Raw genomic sequence first — 23,166 nt, forward strand, 5'->3', positions numbered from 1 at the left:
TGGTGGAGCTGGGGGCAGGACAGAGCCCTCCTGGCTACCACCCATCACCACATGGGGCCACCTTCTGCTGCCCGGTGAGCGGGGACATCTCCGGGGACCCACACCGGTGCCTGGGGGACACTCCTTATCTGCAGGGTTTATGGAAAGCACACACCGAGAAGCTGCTTTTGAAAGAGAGAGACAAATCTTTGGATCAAGTAATGAATTCCCAGTCCCCCCGCGCATTATTTCTCCTAATACTTTAAAGTACCAAATGCACCAAAGAGAACAACCTCTCCTCAGCAATTTGTTTCCGCCAAGAGGTTTATCTCTGTTCCTTCACTGCGAAGTGTTTAGTGCCTTAATAATTTAAAGTCTTTTTCTGCCAAGGGTGAATTATAAACAAGGATTATTTGCAGAAATAGTGCACAGAGCATCAGGGGCTTTACATAACCGCTGGTATTTGTTATTCCCTCAGAAAAGCCAATATTCAGGGCACTTCACTATAAAAGGACAGACCAGGGCCCCATCCCAAGAAAACTTGACATAAAGCTCAAATATTGTCAAGAAAACTCAACACAAATGCTATACCTCAGCACTAGTATTTCTTTTTAACACTTACATGGCACGCTCATGCCCCCATCCAACAGAAAGGACCTCACCAGGTGCTTGGATCAAACAACACTTAAAATCTAGTGACTGAATGAAGATTAATTCATGAATAAATAGGTAATCTGAAATCAGACCACGCTGAAGACCTCAGAGCCTTCGGAATACAAGCTATAAGGTCTTCCCCATCACCGCAGCACCGTAACGGGTCCATGATGACCTTCCCTGGGCGCATTCGCCACTGGACCGCGACAGAACGAGGAGGCAGATTATAGAGCACTTCGGCAAACACGGAGTGACCGTAAAACCAGAATTATAGGTTGACTTTTCAAGGAACGTTCCAAGCCAAATGGAAGGAAGGATCCCTTCTCCTGCACAAAGAAAAGGGACCATGCAAAACCACAGGACCTCTAACCAACAGCCAGCCCGGCTGCAGCACTCAGAGCTTTTACTTTTCATCTGTTTTCTTCCAACACGCCAAGAAGGATGAGTTATTTAGCTTTATTACCTTATCGATACAAGCACAGTATCCCCACAGAAGTCATTTTGTACCTACACACCTGTGAAATTGCACTTAAACTTTCTTCAATCTAAACCCGCATATAGGACAAACACCTCAAGATCTGCAATTATCCACTTCAGCATCCACTTCACGTAATGAACCAAATTCCCTCCTCAATTATCCGAGCAGAACCTTATCGATTTGGGCACTTGGGCTTCTCCCAGCCAACGGGAGCCGTGAAAACTTGTTGTGCAAAAGCATTTTGGAGTTTGTCAAACACACATCAAAACAAATTTACCTTTCAGAGCTCATTGCGCGCAGTGCCATTAGGCCTGCTAGACTTGATTAATCAAAAATAACACATCTCATCCCCGGAAAGGCTCTGCTTTGGTGTTAATTGAGCAGTTTACTCCACTCTCCCCATACTTTATTCCCAAATTCAAGCCCTACCTTCTCTCTCTTCTCCCTCATTGCCCCTTCACAATCCCTCTCCAGACACCATTTCTGACAACACAGGAATAAAGGGACCCTGCAAAGGGTTTAAAAAAAAAATATCTATCCAAGGCCATTTCCTTTCCCCCTTGTAATTAAACTGTGGAACTCATTGTCAGGGGATGTTCTGGGAGCCAGAAATACCTACAGCTCCAGAGGAGGACTGGATAAGCTCAGGGAGGACAGGTCTGCTGGCAGCTGTTCAACAGGGATCTGGAGGAGGCATCGTGACGGGAAAGTCCCTGAAACGCTGGCTGCGAAAAATCTGAATTATGCCCTGTCCTTGGCATCTGCTTCTGGCCAGTCTTGGATGGGTGACGCTTTGGTCTGACCCAGCCTGGCAGTTTTGATTTTCCCCCTGTTTTCAGGGCCGGTTGCAGCTCCACTCCTCCCCCCAAACACATAAATCCCCCTTAAACAGTCAGACATGGTGATTTCCACTGGGAATTTCTTCTTATTACAGCCAAAGATGCAGCTGTGCTGCATTGCTGCTCTTTCCCCCTCATCTCTCAACAGGATATTTCCCTTAACCTCGAGAAGATATTTCATCTTCTCTATATGATGCACCAGTGGACTAAACCTCCCCCAGCAAACTGGACAGTACCATCCCAGCACGGGATATACAATCACAAGAGTATTTGTGAGCCTCCCCACAAGCTGCCATCTCTTAAAAGCAAAGGTCTTATTTATCGCAGCCCTTGTAAAACAATTTACTGAGCTCCAGCCCGTCCCTCCCGCACCTCCGATGCCACCGTCTCCACGTGGTCAAGTCTTGCCCTGGACTGGCTTTTGCATTCAACTCCATCACTCCAAGCTTGGTGCAACCAAGCTGATGCCATGAACACGGGAGATGTTAGTCCACTGTAAGATGCTTTCGCATCCAGCCGTTGCAGGCAACGTGCCCTCACCTGTGGTTTGCAGCAGATCTGGTTGTGCTGAGGAACATCTGCCATGGGCTAAGAGCTCTGCAAGAACAGGATCAGAGACGAGCTGATGCTCTAACTTCTTAAAGAGAGGGGTGCTGTCAAGTCCTGGGCTCCATTTGCATCTACACAGCGCTCAGCACAAAATAATAGTTGACTCTTGCATTACAAAGGTGTATTAAAGTGCTCAGACCTGTAATTTACTCTCACTTGGGGCTACAATGTAAAGGCAAAGTGGTAGGAAGAGGATCCCTGCCTACCCCCAAAAAAATTTATGTACATATAGCAGTGTGTTCCGTTATTTTGCATTCGTTTTATTACTGAGTGCATCAGATTCAGGGCACTTACGGCCTCCATCAAGCCCAACGCAGAGTCAGGCGTGCTGCCGGCAACAAGAACAGCATCGTTCACATTAATGCTGTTAAAAGCTTTACACGAGTCACTTGTGCTGTTCCATAACAGGATTGTGTGGGTCAAGAGGGGGGGAAAGACGAGGATTTCTCAATGCTTATACATCCCTTGCGATATCGTTAAAAGATTAAACATATTTGTTGAGGAAAATTAAATGAGATTAAATCTCTCTTATCACTTGGAAAGAAGTACGAAGCCAAGGCCCCAACTCCCGGGGTCTCCAGCAGCCACATGAGCGCTTTTCAGCGCATCAAGCTGGCAGACGTGGGGTTTTGGCCAAACTCCGGCTCAGCCCAGACCTTGTCGTCCTTTTTCTTTGTGTTTTCAGAGGGATGCAGCATCGCTCCCCGCATCAGTTCACAGCCCCAAGCAAACCTCCTTGGGCTAACCCCAGCCAGGACTCAGCCTTTAAACAAATGCAAAGGCTGCTCACTCCTGGGATTAGTTATTTTTATTCCTTTCCCGCACCTGCAATCGAACATAGAGGCAATTTGGTTTCTGAGGAGTTCCTGAAAGCTCCTCCGTGCAATGCAAGCACCGAGCAATTTTGTTGCTTTCCCTTCCTTTTGGATGCTAAACAAGGAGCAACCTGCACAGGGAGCTTTGAACCAGCTCATCCCCCAGTAAACGTGCATCAAAGACGTCAGACTCACAGGTGCAAAGCTGTCTTGGGAGACTAAACGATCAAACCCCGTAAACATAAGCAAAAAAATAAAGTTAAATATGGATTCTCATTAACCTCGGATCCCTCCTGCACTGGGAGGTCCCCAGCTCATGGCACTGTCAGGGCAAATACCCAAGGAGCTCCCATCAGTGAGACAAGGAGATGTCACAGAAGTGGTCCAAGAGTTATTAAAAACCAGGTTAGGACACAGAAAGCTGTACAGGAGGGATTACATAGAATTATTCCTATATAACGAATTTCCCTAAACAGAGAAAACCTCTGGGTCTTTACTCAGCAGACTACGTACAAAGAAGAATGAGGCTCTAAAATGTTTATCGTACAAGAAGATACAGTGACTTCAAACAAAACAAATAAATGCTTGCGGATTAAAATCTCAACAGTTAAAAAAAATGGACCAAATCCTTTTAATTAATTCGAAAACAGTTTTCTTGGCGTTTTACTTTAGTTGGTTAGATTTTCCCACTAATATTTCCACAAACGTCTGCAATCATATAAATATTCCGTGCTTCTGTTTGAAAATCTTCGTATTTTTTACCACCCAGTGTGTGACACAACCAGCCCAGCTCAGGGTTTAGAGATAAACAGGATGAAATGTAACTTTGGCAAATGCCTCCACAACAGCAGACAGCGACCCTGGCAGCTCACACCCTCCTTACAGACAGATTTTCTGCAGCGCCTCTCAGGAAGCTTAGTTGTTTTGTCAGCAAAATGCTTTAGTTCAAAGATCAAGACACCTCACATGGGACGGGGCTGGGAATTTATTATCAGACTTCAATTTTAGTATCTATCGACCATGTCCTAGCAGAGAAAGGGATTAAAAAAAGCTGCATGAATAATATGAACTATAATAACCTGTTGAAGTCTCCGTACGCTCAGATCCCTGCAAAAAGTAATTAAAATCACAAACTTTAGTGGGTGCTTTGGGGAATTGCAGCTAATGAATGAACATGTGAATTTATACAGGAGCTTTACAGGCACTACGAAGAAAAAACCCTGAGCAAGAATAGTCCTTTCAATCGTTTGTATTTGGGCTATAAAGTTGTGTTGCATCAATAATCGGCAAGAAAAGAGAGGCTGGGAGATGAGCTGGAGGATGAGTTCAGGTGAGCCTCCACCTTTTATCGCTTCCCCAGCCTTCCCAGCACACAGCTGGGACTGGGACCAGCCTGGACCAGGGATGGGGTCGGGTTTAAGCTCAGACTGGCTCCTCCAGGTTCCTGCACATGCATGAAAACCCAAGTTACTTTGCCTTCCCTGCTCTCCTATTTAAGAAACCTGACTGCACCACAGACATCTCCCAGGAGGGACCCTGCAGGGCTGGATTTATGTGAATTTACAGGATTTGATGGGGAAGCTCTACCCTCACTACTCAGAGGTCTGGGAAGCCACATGTCTCCAAGGTGACCCAGGTGAGCATCTCCCAAGCCACCAAACCAAATCTGGAGATGCCAGCAATGAGCACCCCTCGCTTTGGGGGATTTGCTCCCACTTTTAACAGCTGAGAGAAAGGGGGGAGCCAAGCCCTCCTGGTCACTGAGTCTGCTCTGCCGGGGAGCCCAGGGATAAATCATCCGTTGAGGACAAATCCCTCACTCCTTAATTTTTGGCCCAGACATGGCTGGAGCAGAAGAAGGGGAAACCACCCAGTTATGTTTGCATTTCAAGGAGAACAGCAATGCATGAGATGAGACACTCGCATGACTTTAGATTTTCAAACAGAAGGCTAATAAGGCTTTTTTAAGACTATAACTTTCCATATGAAAAGAATTAACCTTTTTTCTTCCCCTCAAGACTGGTATAAATTGGTTAAAACCTCACATAGTGCTCATGCTGAGATAAGACGGGCAGGTGATGCCAGCCCAGGCTCAGAGCCATGCAGCAAGAGGTTCACTCCAGTCCTGGGGATGTACCCAATTGCTTCCTCAGTTTTTAAAAGCCAGAAATTTTTAGATGCTTCTCTGCAGTGAACGTCCAAACCTTTCAAGAGCTGCCTCTGTACCACTGATGTGGTGTGACATCTCAAGGGGGAAACGCCACATCACCATTAGTTGAGCAAAGAAAACGATTCGTGCATCCTTCTCATTCAGCAACAAGCTGCAGGCTCCTCCAGGTGACATCTCAGTGAGGGCACCGTAAAGCCTTTCCTTTAAATAACCGTCAGGTTCACTGCTGAAACTTTTTGCAGCAGAAATAAAGACAACTTTTTGTTCTTGATGCACTTGACGGCATCTGCTTGCCCCGCTGCGGTTGGAGGCATCGTCTGCCTGACGGCCGCAGATCTTCCTCGGCAGCAGCCGCCCGGCTGAGAGCAGATGCTCCCACATCCCTTGGTGCTGCCAAGTCCAACCATCGCCCAGTGAACACCAAGACCCATTAAGGCAGCACCCCGCTGGCAGGAGAGCTGCGTGCTGGGAAGATAACACAAGTGATTTCTCCTTGCTTGAATTAACAAATACTAACTGCTTTGCAAGGAATTCCAATATAATGCAGGTTACAGCCACTAGATACCTTAAATATACAACAATTAAGGAAGGAATCACCAGAGACCTGCGCTCTCCACACCTCCATCTCTAAGACAGTCACAAACTGCAAGTCAAGAAGGGCAAATCATAGAATCATAGACTGGTTTGGGTTGGAAGGGACCTTCAGAGCTCATTCAGTCCAACCCCCCTGCCATGAGCAGGGACATCTGCACCAGCTCAGGTTGCTCAGAGCCCCGTCCAGCCTGGCCTGGGATGTCTCCAGGGATGGGGCATCCACCACCTCTCTGGGCAACCTGGGCCAGTATTTTATCACCCAAATCTTCTTCAACCATAAAACCCATGAAAAACACGCACAGGGGGACTCCTTTGCTCTACTGACAAAGCCAGAGCTTGCCGCCTCCTCCTCTTTTATCCAACAGGTTTTTTTGCACAAACGCAGTAGTTGTTGCCTGTCCCCCCCCACCTCGAGAAGCTGTGCAGGCTGCAAAGTGGGGACTTTGTCCAGCTTGCAAAGAACTCATCTGCCCAGCTCCGGGAGCTGCCTCCTGCCTGCACATTGCTCCCACACAATTAAGTTACTTAGAGCCAAAATCCATTGCTGCAAGGTGTGCAGCCTTGGAGCCATTTCCCCTCTGGACCTTGCCTGCTGACAGCACCTGGGGATACAAAAGCTCCTCTTCTCCTGAGTCACCGCAATTAACTCCTCATGCTCAGTGCCAAATTCAGCTTCAGCAGGAACAGACGCGACCTCCAACCTCCTCCTTCCAGACCAGCCTGGACCCAGCTCAGTGCTGAGCATCCACTGAACTACCCACCCCAAGGGCTATGTGGGTGCAGGCAAGTGGTTTTTGCAGTCCCGGGCCACCATTGCCCTACTTACCGAAAGTATTAATAAAAAGAAGCTTTACAGAGCCTGAGCTAAGACCCCAACCACCTCAGCTCATTGCATTTCCAAGTCTGGAGATCAAGTGAAGCCTCAGCATCACATGGTGTGTTGATGGTACCTTCGAGAAGAAAAGGGAATGGCCAAGCTCAGACTGCTCTAAAGGCATTTTTTGCTCAGTACAGAAGTCATACAGGAGGTGATAATGCATCTGCTGCAGCACCCTCAGCTGCTGTGGCTGAAACGTGCGCCCAAGGGAGGTGAGCTGCTGGGGACCGACAGCCTACGTCCCTCCGCCGAGGTACATCATGGTAAAAGCTGCAGAGCTTGGACCTCTGGGGAGGTTTCCTGGTGAGGTGGCAAATACACATGGCTGATCTCACCGCAAAATGCATCTTTCTTCTGGTAGCAGAGACAAACTGATTTCTTTACACCAGGTGTAGCCATGGTGTAACCAGGTGCTCCATCAACATACAAAGGGAGCCGCAGCTTTCCCCCACCACTGCTACCAGAGTTACCAAAGCTTGGTTCAACATAGGATGGATGTGGCGAGAAATCACCCTTTTCTTTTCTCTCATTTAAAGCAATCGCACTTTCACTGGGAGGAAAGACAGAACGCAGGTGCTCCCCGGAGGGCTGCCAGGGCCACCCGGCCAGCTTTGGGCATGCGTGACCTCTGGAGAAGGCCTTCACCTCTGGGGGCAGCACAAGTATCACACGCAGGTTTCTCTGAGTGACCAGGAACGCTTTTCAAACTGCTCTCATCATAGAATAGAATCACAGAATCATTTCAGTTGGAAGAGACCCTCAGTATCATCAAGTCCAACCACAGCCTAACCTAACTCTGGCACTAAACCATGTCCCTAAGAACCTCATTCCCCAAGGTGCCTTCAAAGGGAGACTTTGGACATCCACAAGAAGTAGAAGATGGACCAAGGGGGGTTCACACTGCTGCAAGGCAAGAAGAAAGGTCAGACCCTGAGTCCCACCTTGGGGCAGGACCGGCTCCTCCAGTGCGCCCTGTGGACCACAGGACCAGGCAGACGTGTCCCCCCTTGTCACCGGATAATCCCCCGGTTGCGCAGGTGCTTCCATGATGGACACAACACCCTCCTCTTCCAGAGCAGACCCCCCTCCTCTCCATGCCACGGCAGTTCAGACGAACAAAAGCCAACGACAACATGAGCAACTCTCTTCAAATCCTCTCAAGAAGAACTGCTGACGGGGCTCATGCACGTCTTTTCGGCTGTTTTAGCACAAAGCCATGCTCTCCACAGACACGGGGCACAAGGCCCCACACACAGGCAGCTAAAGGCATTTTTACAACTTTTTTTTCTCTTTTTGCTTTTTTAAGAAGGAAGAGAGGGCAGACTTGCTTTGGAGGGTTTTAGGCTGTTTTATGTTTAAGCCTGTGGAGAAAATCTGGAATGAAAACTTTCATCAGTAACTCCAGCAGGTGCCCAGGGCAATTCCTTTCAAGATTCAGTTTCTCCACTGGAGAAGCAAAGGGACAGACCTGCTAACAAAGGCTTCTTTTAGCCACAGTGTTTATTAACACTTACCGAAAGTATTAATAAAAAGAAGCTTTACAGAGCCTGGGCTAAGACCCCAACCACCTCAGCTCATTGCATTTCCAAGCCTGGAGATCAAGTGAAGTCTCAGCATCACAGGATTCACTCCCAATACACTTTCCTAATTTTTTTCCTACTCTAAACAAACATACTTAAATGTAGATTTTTATTCATCACAAACAGCAAAGTGTCTTTCTTCCTCTCCCGTTCACTTTGAAGGCTGTGCAGAGGAAGGGAGAAGGGGCTCAAAGAGAAGAAAATCCTTTTGACAGTCTGAAGTTCCCTCATTGCTCCTGAGCTCAGTTCCAAGTTTAATAAAGGTGTTTTGTCTCCTTCCTTAATAAGTGGAATTACCATAGCAGAAACTCCAGCAGGGGAGAGGGATAGCACGAAGCATGATTAATCACAACTGGTTTGGGGCAGGTTTTCCCATTCGGGCCCATTTCAAGGCTATGACGACAGAGCTAAGGGCTAATTTGGAGTTACCATAACTCTTGCCAGACAAGGAGCTGTGAGTTATAATGCACTGCAAGCAGGGAGAGCTGCTGGGACAGGGCACAGAAAATGCTTTCTGAGCTGAGAAAAGAGCTTTCCTGCTCCGTAAGTTTTATTATCTTATTTTATAACGCAACCTTGTGCCCGCCCTGCTACACTTTGCACGGGACAGGGTGGCGTATTGACTCCAGCTCACATTGGGTGAGTTTAATTCCTCCTTTGAGAACTTGTTTCACTTTTGCTTTCATCCAGCACCAGCAGAACTGGGTTGCAGATACTGCCATGAGATGAAATGTACTGGCAAATCCATGCAGCAAAAGTTGAGTTTTCAAAGGGGGAACTGATATGAGCCCAGCCCATGTCACAGAAAGAAAGACACCTGGACGGAGAACGTCATCACTTATCGCTGGAAACAGGAACTGCAGCAGCTCCAATATCATCTGCTGGGGACCTGGCGAGCAGGAGCAGACAGGAGCAGGGGACACCTCAGAATCATCTCTGTTGTAAGAGACCCTCAGCATCATTGAGTCCAACCATAACCTAACTCTAGCACTGAACCGTGTCCCTAAGAACCTCATCTAAACACCTTTTAAACCCCTCCAGGGCTGGTGACTCCACCACTGCCCTGGGCAGCCTGTTCCAATGCCCAACAGCCCTTTCCATGAAGAATTTTTTCCTAATATCCAATGTAAGCCTCCCCTGGCACAACTTGAGGCCGTTTCCTCTCGTCCTATCACTTGCTGCTTGAGAGAACAGACGAACCCCCTCCATGCTCCAACCTCCTTTCAGGTAGTTGTAGACAGCAATAAGGTCTCCCCTCGGCATCTAAGTGCATCGGTGCATCTAAGCTATACTCCAAACCCTTCTCCATCAGCTGCAGGGATGGCATCAATTTACAGAGGACAAATCCACCCCGTGCACACTGAGCAGGAACAGAATCCCCCCCCGAGAGCAGCCGCCAGCCCCTGCCTCCCCCTCACCTTTGCTTTAAACCCCCAAGCCCTGCAGCAGATTAATGACTTCAATCAAGGCTGCATGTCGGCTTTTAATTTCTCCCTGCTTAGTCATCCTGCTGCTGCCGACACCGACAGATGCTGTAGCTCCGTCCAGCCCTCGCTTCTGCCTCAGCCACGAGGTATCGTCTGTATTTATTTCCAGCAATAGTTCACCTTCAAAAAGGAAAGTGTTTCCATTAAACAGCAGAAGTTCAGCCACCACAAATAAACAGGGACTTAAAGTCTAGGCCAGTTCTCTGAAAACCTCACAATAAATACCAGGCTATCCAGTGCAGTACAACAGGCAGCAGCCGTGTCCCGCAGAAAAGCCAAACCCTCTTACATAGGCAGACCCTTTAAAAGTGTGATGGGGAGGACGGAAACAGCCAGGCTCAAGGGTTTCAGGCATCCTGTGACATGCTACTCATCTCACCCACAGCTTAGGCACTAAGCTAAGACCAAGTCTGAGCCAAGACACTAAACCCAAACCGCTGATTTGCAGGGTCAGACCCGAGCCCCCCCGGCAGCACCACATCACCTGCGTCTCGCAACCAGGACGGCATCACTGAGGGGGAACGACCCTTAGCAAAGGCAGCGTGCTCAGTTTTGGGCTGGCAAAACCAAGCCTGATCCCAGATCAGAGATGCTCAAAACCACAGGGATTCCCCTGGAGCCAGAAGACCAGCCAGAAGAGGTTTGCTGACATTTCTATCTCAACCATTTTCCAATTTTTGAGGGCGTCATAATGACTGTTTTGGCATTGTGGGAGAAGGAGCAGTGCCTCCTCTTCCACCAGCTCTGCTGCCGAAGAGAAACTCTGCAAAAAAGAGCATCCCATCTGCAAAGGGGCATCCAAAATCCTACCAAACCCGAGGGAGCTGCAGGCACCTGACACAACCCTGGCAACGCAGAGATGCTCTAGTTTGATTTGGCCAACATTGCACACACTATTACACATATAACCTGACACTACACATATACAGGTTTCTGGTCTAAGGCAAGGGCCATCCAGCTCATGTACATATGTGAGCATGGACAAACGGGAGGTCCCCAAGAGGGATCGCAAAGTGATGGGTGGTGGAGACGAGAGAGGGAAGCATTGATTCCCCAGCCCACAAGCTCAAATTCACCATCTACACACCAACTGGAAAGCTTTTAAGGGGTTTGTAAGCCAAAAATCAGTAACAATGATTGCTCCAGGCACCCCTCGATACCACACTGGGATGCTGGGGGGAAAGAACCTCTCCTGGGTACAGCAGGACCATCATTCCCTGCATCCCACCCCAAAGATCGTCGTCTTCTGCAAGGATCTAGCACCACCCTCGTACCCATCTGCCCCTTCAGAGATCAGCCCATTACTTGTTTATTTTTTATTTTAAATGGATTAGACATGCACAAAAGCCTCCCTTGAAAAGGAATAACCAAGATGTGAAAAGAATGGGAAGATCCAACTGCGAGGCGTCAGCACTAATCCACATCAAAGGGCATGCTGTTGACAACTTACTGTAAACTTCCAGGAGGGGAAAAAATAGTCAGAATAAAATGGTTAAGTCCAGACAAATGTTTGTCATTCATTATCTAGAGTCAAGCCTGGATTTCTCAACAACTCAACCAAGCCAAAGCACGCACGTTAATAATAAAACATCTTTTACAGGGAGCTACACACCGGGCATGCAGCCTGCCCTTGAAGGGAGAAAGGCTGGAGGCAGGTGGAGGCTCTGTTTGCTTTTCTCTGATAACAGGTATTTAGTTTTCTACGTCACTTTGCCTTATCGTAGCCTGAAACCCAGGCGAGCAGCGCGGCTCCACCTCCCCATCTGCTCCCCGTGCCAGCTGGACCCGCGGCCGAGGGGATGCTGGGCGAGATGTGGCGATGCCACACAGACCGACAGCTCCCCTGACACAAACGGGGGCACCCCAGCCCTGCCTGGGAATTGGGGGGCATTGCTGGAAAACCCCGCAAGACAGATCTTAACATGACGCAGCCGCTGGCGGGGAGGGGAGTTCTGGGAGATGGGATGGCTGCACTCCTGTCCAAGTCTCTCGGGGTGCTTTAAAACAGGAAAACCACTCCTCAAATCCTTCCTCGAGGATTGGGAAAAACCCTAAGTGACCATGGCAGGGTAGAACATAAGCTGGGAGGCTCCGGCAAAGACGTCTCCTGTATTGGCACAAAAGGAGCAAACACCCAGCCCAGGCAAGAGCCGACAGGTCCGCGCGCTCTGCTTTAATTCAAATAACCCTTTTGTTTTGATGAACAACCTGGAGCAGACTCTCCACCTTCTCTGGACATCCTGGGGTCCTCAGCGCATCCCAGTGCAGCTCCCCGCACCCCTCGGGCTGTGGTTTGGGGTAGTTGGGGTGCACAGAAAGACCCCCCCCAGCTCTGCCAGCGCCGGGCGCTGTGCTTTGCCCAGGCTCCTCTCCCCATCGACAGCACCCAAGGTGTGGATGTTTCTGCCTCATTACTCACACGTCTGCAATCAAGACGCGTTGCCAATAATCAGTTTGGTTTGCGGAGCCGTATCCAAAAATCCTGCCTCTTCCCTCAGCACCCGACGTGGCGCATCCTCAATTTTCCACCCAAATAACCAGAGCTCAGGTTGGCACGTCTCTGTTTGGGGGCAGGGGAAGAACGCCAGAAAACAGGCTATAAGGTTTGCTTTGTTCCCAGTGGCAAAAGGTAAGAGTTATAGCTGATGGAAACAAAAAAAATTCTCTCTCTTATAATACCTATGTGTATTGACATCTGTCGTCTTTGAAATAGAAGGCAGGAGGAAAATGGAATTATTGAAGTTTTTCATGGAACAAGCAGCTTTAAAAATTTGGAGGGAAGGAACAAAATGTCAACTTTAAACTGTTTTCAATATAAAGTCCATTAATGGAAAAGGAATCTTTTGCAGAAAGATATACATCTTGCTGATTTTAACAAAAAGCCCTGTTCAGAGGAGGGAAAAAAAGCCTTAATTTAGAGGTTTTCAACAGCTTTACGGCGCTGGTCATGAAAGCATCCTTGCAAACCTGTTGTTGCTGGAGCACGGTGCGCCCAGGTGTGTCTGACCATGTGCTGGGTACGGGCAGGGCTTAGGAGACAACCCTTGTGTGTACCCCGAAAATAAACAGGTGTTATAAAAGGCAGGGCGGAAAAACAAATTAAAATTAAAAAAAAAAATCAGCTTCCCCCACTCTGTTTTGCCCCCAGGGAAGGGAAATGCTGATCCTCCAGCTCACAGATGGTCCCTCCTGGAACAACCTCCCACTTTCCACCCCGTTGGCCACGTCTGGTTAATGGGGAGGATTTTGGAGGAGGGATGAAGGACGTCAGAGTCCGTCCCCAGCTGCACGTGCAGGGGACGCACCGCGGGATGCGGTGGGTATTTCCCGGGATGAAGCGTCACCTTCGCCCACCGGTCCCTCCACAACCACGACTCACGCCGCGGAGGAGGAAGACGTGAGTCAAGCACACACCTCCCTGGCAATTAAAATCATCTTCTTAATATCAACCAGTCCCAGGCATCCTGTGACGGGCCACAGAAAATATTAATTATAACCTCCTCCCATTTAGACGGGTTTCTTTCTCATTCAGATGCCGCTGGACCTGAGTCACGGCCAAGCTGGGATTCAGCAATCACACACTAGGAAGGATTGAGCATCACCCGAATGGTTGTTTTTCCACCTTGTATCTCCCCGAAATGTCACACAGAGCGATGAATTTGGAGTAATGCCACCAATGAAACGCTCAAATTAATAGCAATAAAGTGTAAATGCTCCACGTGATAGCAGCAGAGCTGTGCTTGGGAAAACGATCTGTGAAAGCTTAAAAACCAGCACAAGATGAGACCACTGGGGAAAAGAAAGCAACAAAACAAACAGTCCGTTTCAATATCCTTTTCATAAGGAAGCAAAATGAACCCAGGAACGCATCAGAGAATAATCATTTAGCACAGATCAAACAGTAGAACTAGCACATTAAAAATACATGCAGCGTTAATCAGCTGTGCAGAGTTATGTGCCATCATTTCCATAAATAATACAGGATCAAAGCAGCCCAAGTAGCACTATCAGTTAATATAGTCAGCCAGTCAATCAAAATAGAGTAAAGCTGCCTGAAAACTCTGGCAGTGTAATTTGCCAGGAATAAAGTAGATTCATCTGAGAAGTGGCATGACCAGTTAAACGGGTAGAGGTTACCGGCAGCCTCTGAATTACACGGAGGTGATGCCACAAAAGGGGGGAAAAAAAAAAAAAAAAATGAAGGGTTAATGCAGCTGAAAAATAAAAATTAAAAAAATCTTGGGGAATATCAATGTATATTTTGTCTAATGGTAATCCTCCAGAAAAGCCAAGGTGCAGGGGAGAGGTGGGAGGACCGACCTTGCTGGGCGCATCCCCAGTGGCACCAGTCCCATGCTGGGGCTGGATGGCGATGGCTGGAGCAGGGGTGAGCCCTGGGGGTGCAGATTAAATCAGAGCCCCTTCCCCAGAAGCAAAGCAGCTCTAGAGGGTCTCCCCTTCACCCAGGTGAAATATCCCCCTCCCGCCTGCTCCGGCTGAAGGCTCACGGGCAACGGCCTTTAAATATCCATCCATCTCCCCGTGCATATCGAATGCCGGTGTCATTAAGCCTTTTGCTGAAAGGCTGCAGAGCCATTTAGCTGGCTGATTTTTAAAACAGGCATGTGGAGCAGCACGAGCTATAAATAGGAGAGATGCTTGCCTTGTCATGTTTCTGGTGGCTTATTTATAAGGACAGGGGGCAACTGAATTAGAAAATGGTGAAAAGAGCAACTTGGGCTTCTGTCCTGTTTTGTGGCCAAGCTGCCTCAAGAGCAAAACCTTTGAGGTTTTGCTTTTTTCTTTTTCCAGGCAAGAAAGCAAACACCCATCTTTCATGCGCAGACTCTGAATTGGTTACATTTACAAGGCAAATTTTAATTCATACAGCAGGTGTTCAGAAAAAAAAAAATCCTACTGGAAGGAGCACAAGACCAAACTGAGGTTTTGCATTAGTTCATGCAGCTCTGGGGAAGCTCCTCATTTACTGAAATAGGACCCATGTGTGTATAAAGCAGGAGCAGGGACCCTAAAAATCTTTTTAGGGGAGAGAGGGGAATAAAAATCCTGACAGCGGATGAGCAGAGCTATTGCCAAACACGAGGGCTGGCAGCCTGTCCAGCATCACGACTCCGCTGCATTTTGCATGACGAAGGGCGATAGGAATTTTGCATGGGAAGATCCAGGCGAGCATCAGTCAGAGGAGGAATTCAGGCTCTGACAAAAGAGCCGCTTCGGGCAGCTCAAACCGTCCCCGGCTGATTAGCGCCCCGGCAGTGTGTTCAGAGGGTCTATTCTTCACGGGCAGCTAGGCGCAATCCAGAAAAACCACGTGAACCCAGCATCCCCCCCTCGGTACTCACTGCCTTTTTAAATAGCTGGTGAACACAAGGGGTGACAGCCAGGCTGCCCCCAAGCTGCAGGAGCCCGGCCGGATGGGATGCAGGAGAAGCTGGACCACTTTTCCAGCATCCTCAGCTGGGGGGAAGCAGGGAGAGGAGCCCTTGGGGAGCCAATGTCCCCATCAGAGGAGGTGACATCCTCCACTACTCCCCCAGGAGAGGCAGCTGCAGAGGAGCCAGGATCAGCACCATCGGGAAGTTTCCTATCAAATTAGAGGAAAAGAGTTCTGTCCAAACAAATAAAATTCAATTATTTGAAGTCCAGAATGTCTTGGTCAAAATGCTTCCAGACCGACAAGCTTTAATCCAATAAAAGATCCCTCCAGACAAACCCAGCTGGGATTTTGGGAGCGTTTCCCCTCAGTAAGGACCCAGTAGCCCCCAGTTCTGCACTGGGGATGGATTTAACCCCAAGAGAAACCCAGACAATGACCTTATGGGGCAGCCTCAAGGTGCAGGACCCTTGAGCTCACTGGAAGCATAGCAAAGCAAGAACCACCATTTCATTTCAGTCTGACTCAACCCAAAAGTCAAATTAAAAAAATAAAAAAAGCAAGTAATTTCCTGTGAACCAGAAATCCTGGTTTTCAGCCCGTTTAATGAGACTGAATTGCCACCGGTTCTGCTCTCCTGGGGTGGTGGAGACACACGACCCCTCTAAGGCAGGGCAGATGGCTAGATTGCAATCTAGCCTGTAGCTCATAAAACATATTAATATCCACAACCAATTATAAAGTGCCAGACTCTGCCCCCCAGCCCTCACGGAGCGATGCTTCGCTGCACAAGGCAGCTCTGTTGGGCTCAGACATGCAGCACGAGCCGGGACAGCAAAGCCTGAGGGTTTCCAGGACCTCTGAGCCAAGCCCAAGCCCTTGCTGCAACCTCCTTTAAGAGCTCAATGAAGTCTCAGGTGCAGCCGAGGTGCCACACAGCAATCCAGCCCCTTAACATTTTAAATTTTTCGGTTTTATTTTAAGTGCTTGTCAGAGGTAAAGCAGAAGGAGCCTTCCCTTCCAGCCAGATGGTTGCAAGAGAAATCCCTGCCTTGAGCACCCAGCGCAGGCATGAGTTTATTTCTGATGATGGCAGATGCATCACGCCACTGCTAAGATCTTGGCTGCTTCTTGGAAGCACCAGCGAGCACCTCGGATCTGCAGCAGCACTTCCTGACAGTCAGCTGGCGTTGGCTCTGCAAATATGAGCAGCAGCACAATGACTTCGCCCTGCGTATTTATAGGCTATGGGCTCCCATCAAAAAAAGAAAAAGAAAAAAAAAATTTCCGAAATGTTTCCCTGACTTCAGCAGACTCATGTCCTCAGGGACAGCTTGTTCTGTGCTTCTCTGCCCACAGCCACAAGGTGTAGAAAGTCCTGAATGTCCCTGTCCTCATGCTGCCCAACCGCGCACAGCCGGTAGGGACAGACTTGGGGACAGGCTTGATGCGCCCTGTCACCACCACTCATCTGGGTAGACCCCAAGATGCTGCAGCCACCTCCATGGCTGCACCGGAGCAGCACAAGGACCACAGTCCCCTCCACGATGGGGTTATTAATAGAACCATAGAAAAGTTTGGGTTGGAAGGGACCTTGAAAGCCCATCCAGTGCCCCCCCTGCCATGAGCAGGGACATCTTCACCAGATCAGGTTGCTCAGAGCCCTGTCCAGCCTGGCCCGGGATGTCTCCAGGGATGGGGCATCCATCCAGTTGTATTTGACGATCCTTGTGGGTCCCTTCCAACTGAGGACATTCTATGATTCTATGATCCACCACCTCTCTGGCAGCAGACAGCCCTGGGAAGATGCTCCAGGGACAAAACCAGCCCCTGGCTGGGAAACCCATCGCACACATTTCCCAGCTTTTCGGACGGGCACAACCTTTGCGCCCCACACGAACTCCAGTCTGTGTTCCAAGAGTCTCCCTGGTCACACTCTGGCACCCGGACCCCTGGGCGCTGCCCGGACTGTCCCAGCCCCTGGGGACCACAACCCTCCTTGCAGAGCCCAGAGGACAACTGGCATCAGCAAACGGGGCTGGGACACCTCCTGCCCACCACACAGCTCCAGGAAAACCACTTTCTTTGGTGTTTCGGCAGCTTTGCTGCAGAGGCTGGCAGGGGTCACCCCCCAGGCTGGTGTTCGGGGGTTATCAGGCGCATCCAGATAAACAACTTTAACACACCACGCAGTAGTGGGCTTATTTTACATGTGGTATTTTCTAAGGTGCAGCTCAGTGATGTGATGATGTCTGAATCCCAGCTATCATTTACAAGAAAAAAAAAGGCAAAATCCCAGCACTGTTCCCTGCAGAGGGCAACTGACAATCAAAACCTTGGATACTCTGCAGATCCTCCCAGAAAGATCCTGATTTTTATGAGCATCGCTAAGTCCAAGAATCTCAAAATCTTGAGTGAGGACAGTTGGATGCATCTGATTCGAGAATGACTCAGGAGCATGGAGGCAGGGAGAAAGGCAAGGGAGTGACATTTTCTGCTGTGGGCAACGTCCCTTAATTTTAAGCTCAAAGATACAAACCCCACAATTTATTACTTGATTGCAAAAAGGCACTCTCTGCTCTGACTGCTCCCATACTGATCCCAAGTAACACAACCATATTCCTTAGTCTCAGCCTTCGTGTCTGTAAAGTAATTTCCATTTCTTTAAAAAAATATATATGTAAATCCCACTGACATTTTGAAAGCAAGCTATCTTGGTAACCACATTGAACACAATCCCAAGCCCTCATATGAGGAAAGCTGAAGCTGCCTAAGCGATGAGCAGGGGCATTCAGGCAGGTCCCTGCGTAGGAGCCCAGCCCCAAAGGGCAGAACCTGTGCTTGCACCTCAAGAGACAGATTTTTAAGGCTGCAAAATTCCATCGCAAACATTCAGCCTCACCTACTGCTCAGCCTCAGCCTTGGAAACCCAACCTGCTGCAAGGGCATTAAACATTTACGTGCATCCCGGAGAGAGTCCTGTGTTGCACTGAGCACGGGGAAAAATATGATCACGGGGCAAACCTGGGTGGGAAAGCTCTACTGAAGGGTTAATGGTTGGATGGAAAGAGGGAAGAAGAGAAGTCACCCAGAGCTGCAAAGGACCAGCACTGGGAAGATGTCCCAAAACTGCCTTCAGCAACTTGGCTGTATCTGTCCCACTGGGACTAAGAGCTCCCAGCCCCTTGAGCAGCACAGCCCCGGTGTGGGAAGGTCTGGGTGTTGATGGCTCCATGGCTTGGGCCGAAGTCTTTCCCCTCCAACTGCTGGTGCTGTAGGGATCCCTCCCCGGTGCCTCTTGCACACTGTGCAAAAGCAAAACCTTCCACCTCTCCAGCTGGACGATGAAGAAATGAAGCCAGCGCTCATGACCAGGTCCGCTCCTCACCTCGCTGCCTCCTCTGCGCCCACCCAATTAGCCAGCTCACCCCCCACTACCCCCGGGGATTTGCCCAGCTCCTCTTTACAAACCAAATCCATCCTCTAATCCCACCCAAAGCCACAGCCACTACCCGTGGTGGGGCTGGGGCTGCACCTCCTCCATCTGGGCTGTGAGTATCTCATCAAGAGATGGCCCCGTGCCTGGGGCTGGAGACCCATCAAAGGATCATTGCACACCCTGACTCAGCTTTTGCCCATTTCCATAGCGGCACGGGACACCTTCCCGTGGTCAACTGCTCCGAGCCGCCGGGCCATCTGCATTTCCTGTGGTTGCAACAGAAATTGCTCATCGTCCCCTCCCAGGAGGTGCAGAGGTGAGAGGCCAGATTCATGGTCACATCCGGGACCTGGTGACCCAGGAAGCCAGGTGGGACACTACAGAAACCATGGGGAGGAGAGAAGGCAACGGCTTTTGAGATCTGCAACACTTAGTATGGTCTAAAGGTGCCTAAAGCCAGGGTTTGGGTGCAGCTCATGGGGACAGCGAGACCATGCAAGAAGGTTTGGGCTCTTCAGCCCACCCACCTGCTGTTCCTGGGGCTGGAAAACAGTCAGAACAAAATGTCCTTCCAAGAAACCCATATTGTTCAATGCCGTCCTACACAAAGGGGTGGAATAGAGAAGTTTTGCTCTTTGGACAGGGAAGGTCCAACCAGGACTACGCTGGTCGCAGCAGCCGCATCTCTGCTGCAACACCGAGCATCCCTCCCCGAGTCAGCTTCCCCAGCAAAGCTCCAGCTTTGGCTTTAAAACAAGACTATTTTGTACAAAAGGAAGAGGCAGAGTCTCTGCGGTGGGTGTTAGAGGCTTTGGCGATAAGGCAGGGGATACTTCTAAGCTTGTCTCCACAAACATGAGGATTAGCAATTTACTTCTCTTTAAAAACAAAAACCCGGATTTTAACATGATCACAGGCTTGGAAAGAAAAATAAACGTCATGGAACTGGGAAAGGGAAGAGAATGAGAGTGGAGCGAGCAGGCAGCTCAGCGGTAGCTGAAGTGCTTCTTAAATCAGAACGAGAAAAATGCATTGAAGTCAGAATTTAAATCTTGGTAGCACTGAATAAATACCGAATGTGGGGACTCACACCAATTTCTTATCAGTAATAATGCCATCAGCATTAAAGGAGGCCTTTCTAATAATGTGCCTGAGAAAAGGCCCATTCGTTTCATGCAATAAAGCATATAATGCATTAATTACCTATTGAATTGAAAAAATAATGTTGAAAACAAGCTTGAATTGAAGGAAAAGGAGGGTTTCAGGTAAACCCACGGTGCCTACTGGCTTTGCTGTCTCTTCAATGCTTAACACCCTTTGAGAGCAAAGGACTCCAGCAGCTCTCAGCAGATGGGGTCGGCACGGAAAAGCTCCCCCCTTATCCCCCCAGCGCCCTGAAACCCACCCGACCCACGAGCACCCCAGTCATCCCCCATCAGCCAGGGTTAATCTCAGCCTGCCACACTAATGAATAACCAATTAGCCTGCTTGAGAGAGACATAATCTGCCCATGAGTTCCTGCCCTGGCCATCACGAGCGTAAAGGCACCAGAGAGCAATTTTGGGATCAGGAGACTCTAGCCATTAATAATTAGCACTTTAAAACTTCCAAGGGTGATGCTGGCCTCCCCAGTAAAAACTCAGCACACCCAGGGATGGTGCGGAAGGGTTATCGTCATCAGTGCTCCCATTTCCCAAGGGAGATCTGAAGGGCAGCCCATAGAAGGATCCATGGTGGCACTGGGATTAGACACAAAACCTCCCAACTCACATCCCTGACACCTCGTATGGCAGCAGACATAAAAAGGACATTATGTGAGCATCATACACCGACATCAGAGAGCATCCCGAAGCCATCACTAAACCAGCCACCTCGTCCATTGCAATACGCCCACATGACACTTGTCCCTTGTCCTGTACGAGAAGGATGCTCTTGATAAAACCATTACAGCCCAAGACGGGAGAGGGGATTGGTGCCTTCTGACACCAACAGAAAACAAACACCCCACACAAGGTCAGAGAGGGAAATACATGCTTGACACAGCTCAGGGCAGGTACGAGCATCCCCCATTTGTCACCCAGAGGGTCGCACCACGCTGCACAATTCAGGGGAGTCACTGAGCCGATGAGGTCTGATCGTGGCACAACAGAGAAAATTGCTTTTGCTTTAAGAAAACTCAACCCCTCCTACCTTTATCAGCAACTCCTAATCTTAAGCCATTCTGTCTCTTCCAGAGAAAGTAAAGAAGAAACCTCAACGGAATTGAAGTCTGAAAACAAGAGACTCCAGGTCTTCAGCTGATTATATTTCAAGCCAAATAAAACAGGTTGATTAATCCACTTGTTCAGACTGCTAAAGCTACCAGTGCAGCAGAATATATCCCTTTCACATCAGAGGAAGCTCAACACACTTAAACCAAACATCTTCCAGGCAAGGAGGAAAAATAAATTAAAAAAGGGAAAGCATTCACATGTGTCTGAACACAAAGCTTTGGAAATGCATAACGAAGCCAAGTTCTCTGGTAAAATAGGTGGACAAAGCTCCATCCACAGACTCTAGCAGAGTACTGTCTACTTATTTTATAAGTAAACTGGAGTCTCAGCATCGAAGACCATCAGTGTTTTCATCTCCAGGTGAGCAACCAGCACCATCACTCAGCACTAACACCAAGCGACAGCTTCAGCTGACAGCACAGCCCTCCAGCTGCCCTTTACCTCTTCCCTCCTCATGTTTGTCATTGATAATTCCATTTATTCCCATCACCATAGTGTTTCCTCAGCTCTGTACAAGCCCCCCAACTGCGACAGGGGCAGGATCAAACCTCGAGCGGGCTGCACCGAGATGCACCTTTCCCAGAATAGAACAAGCCCGCAGCTCTTTTCTCCTCTCGCACACCCATCGGGTACCACGCTGGTGCAGGCTCTTCCCGGCACCTGCCGAGCCGCAAACGCGCCTTCAGCTACAGGTAAGAACATCGGCTCCAGAGACACCGAGTTATCATTAACCCTGTTCTGCTGCTGGCACACGAAGGTGGGACTTGAGCTCTGGTGCTCACAGAACAGCCCTACCTACAAGGTACCACCCAGTGATGCTTGAGCCCAGCGTCCAACAGTGTGGACACTGCCCCGATACAACGGTGTTGGGAAGGACGTGTTTCAGCTCCTCCGTGGGGAGGACGGTGCATGCCAGGGACAGCTGCTGTGAAGGATGCTTTGGGAAGCCAGGGCCAGCACCCGCCCCACTGCTCCCCAAAACCACCAGTAACACCACTGGCATGGTGTGGGTTTGGCGCACCTGCCCCGCCAGGCCCCCCTCGGGCCCCCACACTGTCCACCCGGCCCCGCATCCCAGCTCCGAGTGGGGGTCGCTGCCCCCCAAGCCTGGCACCGGGCACGAGGGGCTGGGGCGTGAGATGCTCCCGGGGGTCTCACCCCGCGGGGTCCCTCCTGCCCCGGACGGGGGTCGCTGCAGCCGGAGGGGGCGCAGGGAACCGCCGTCCCGAACCCCACCGCCCCCTGCCAAGCCGCCCCGGCCGCGCCTTTGTCCGCCCGCCGGAGGAAACGGGCGGCCCCGGCCCGCTCCCCAGCAAGCCGGCGGCCCCGCTGCCGACGCCCCCGCCCCGGACACGCGTGGGCCGCTCACCTGCGGGGCCGCTGCCCGCGGCCGCCTCCTCCTCCTCTTCCTCCGCCACCGCCGCCTCCTCTTCCTCCTCCGGGGGCGGCGGCGGCGGCGGCGAAGCGCTGCCCCGGGTGGGCGCGGCGGTGCTGCGGGGCCGAAGCGGCGGCACGGTGCCGGGGCTGCCCTCAGCGGGGCCGCCGCTGCCGCTGCCGGGCTCGGGGGGCGGCGCGGTGCCGGAGGGCAGCCCGGCGGCGGCGGCCAGGAGGGCGGCGAGGCAGAGCAGGGCGAGCCCGGGCGCGGTCCTCGGCCAGCGGCGCCTCATGCTGCGGCGCGGCGCTCCGCCATTCATTCATTCATACATCCAGGCGCTCCTTCACCCACCGAGAGGGGCCGGGGAGCGGGGCCGGGCGGCGGCGGCTCCCGCCCGCCTCAGCCGGCCATGCCGCGCCGCTGCCGCTCCGAGCGCCCCGCAGGCGGCTCCCGCCGCGCCCCGGCCCGGCTGACAGCGCCGCGCCCGCCCCGCGCCCGCCGCAGCCAATCGGAAGCGCGCCCGCCCTACCTGACGGCAACTTTGTAACTCTTGGCGAGGGGTGCCGCCAATCAGCGGCCGCCGGGGGCGGGCGGAGGGGCGG

At 50.5% G+C, this 23,166-nt stretch overlaps 1 protein-coding gene across 1 annotated transcript in view; it reads right to left on the reverse strand.

Moving 5' to 3' along the window:
* The window catches only part of MEGF9 (multiple EGF like domains 9), a 48,185-nt gene extending 25,329 nt beyond the window's left edge, over positions 1–22,856 (reverse strand). The window contains exon 1 of the mRNA XM_065648662.1: positions 22,559–22,856. Within this exon, the coding sequence (XP_065504734.1) occupies positions 22,559–22,856 (298 nt within the window). The remainder of the gene's footprint in view (positions 1–22,558) is intronic.
* Positions 22,857–23,166: the final 310 nt, after the last annotated feature.

Source organism: Caloenas nicobarica, chromosome 19 (assembly GCF_036013445.1).
Source record: "Caloenas nicobarica isolate bCalNic1 chromosome 19, bCalNic1.hap1, whole genome shotgun sequence".
Lineage (NCBI taxonomy): Eukaryota > Metazoa > Chordata > Aves > Columbiformes > Columbidae > Caloenas > Caloenas nicobarica.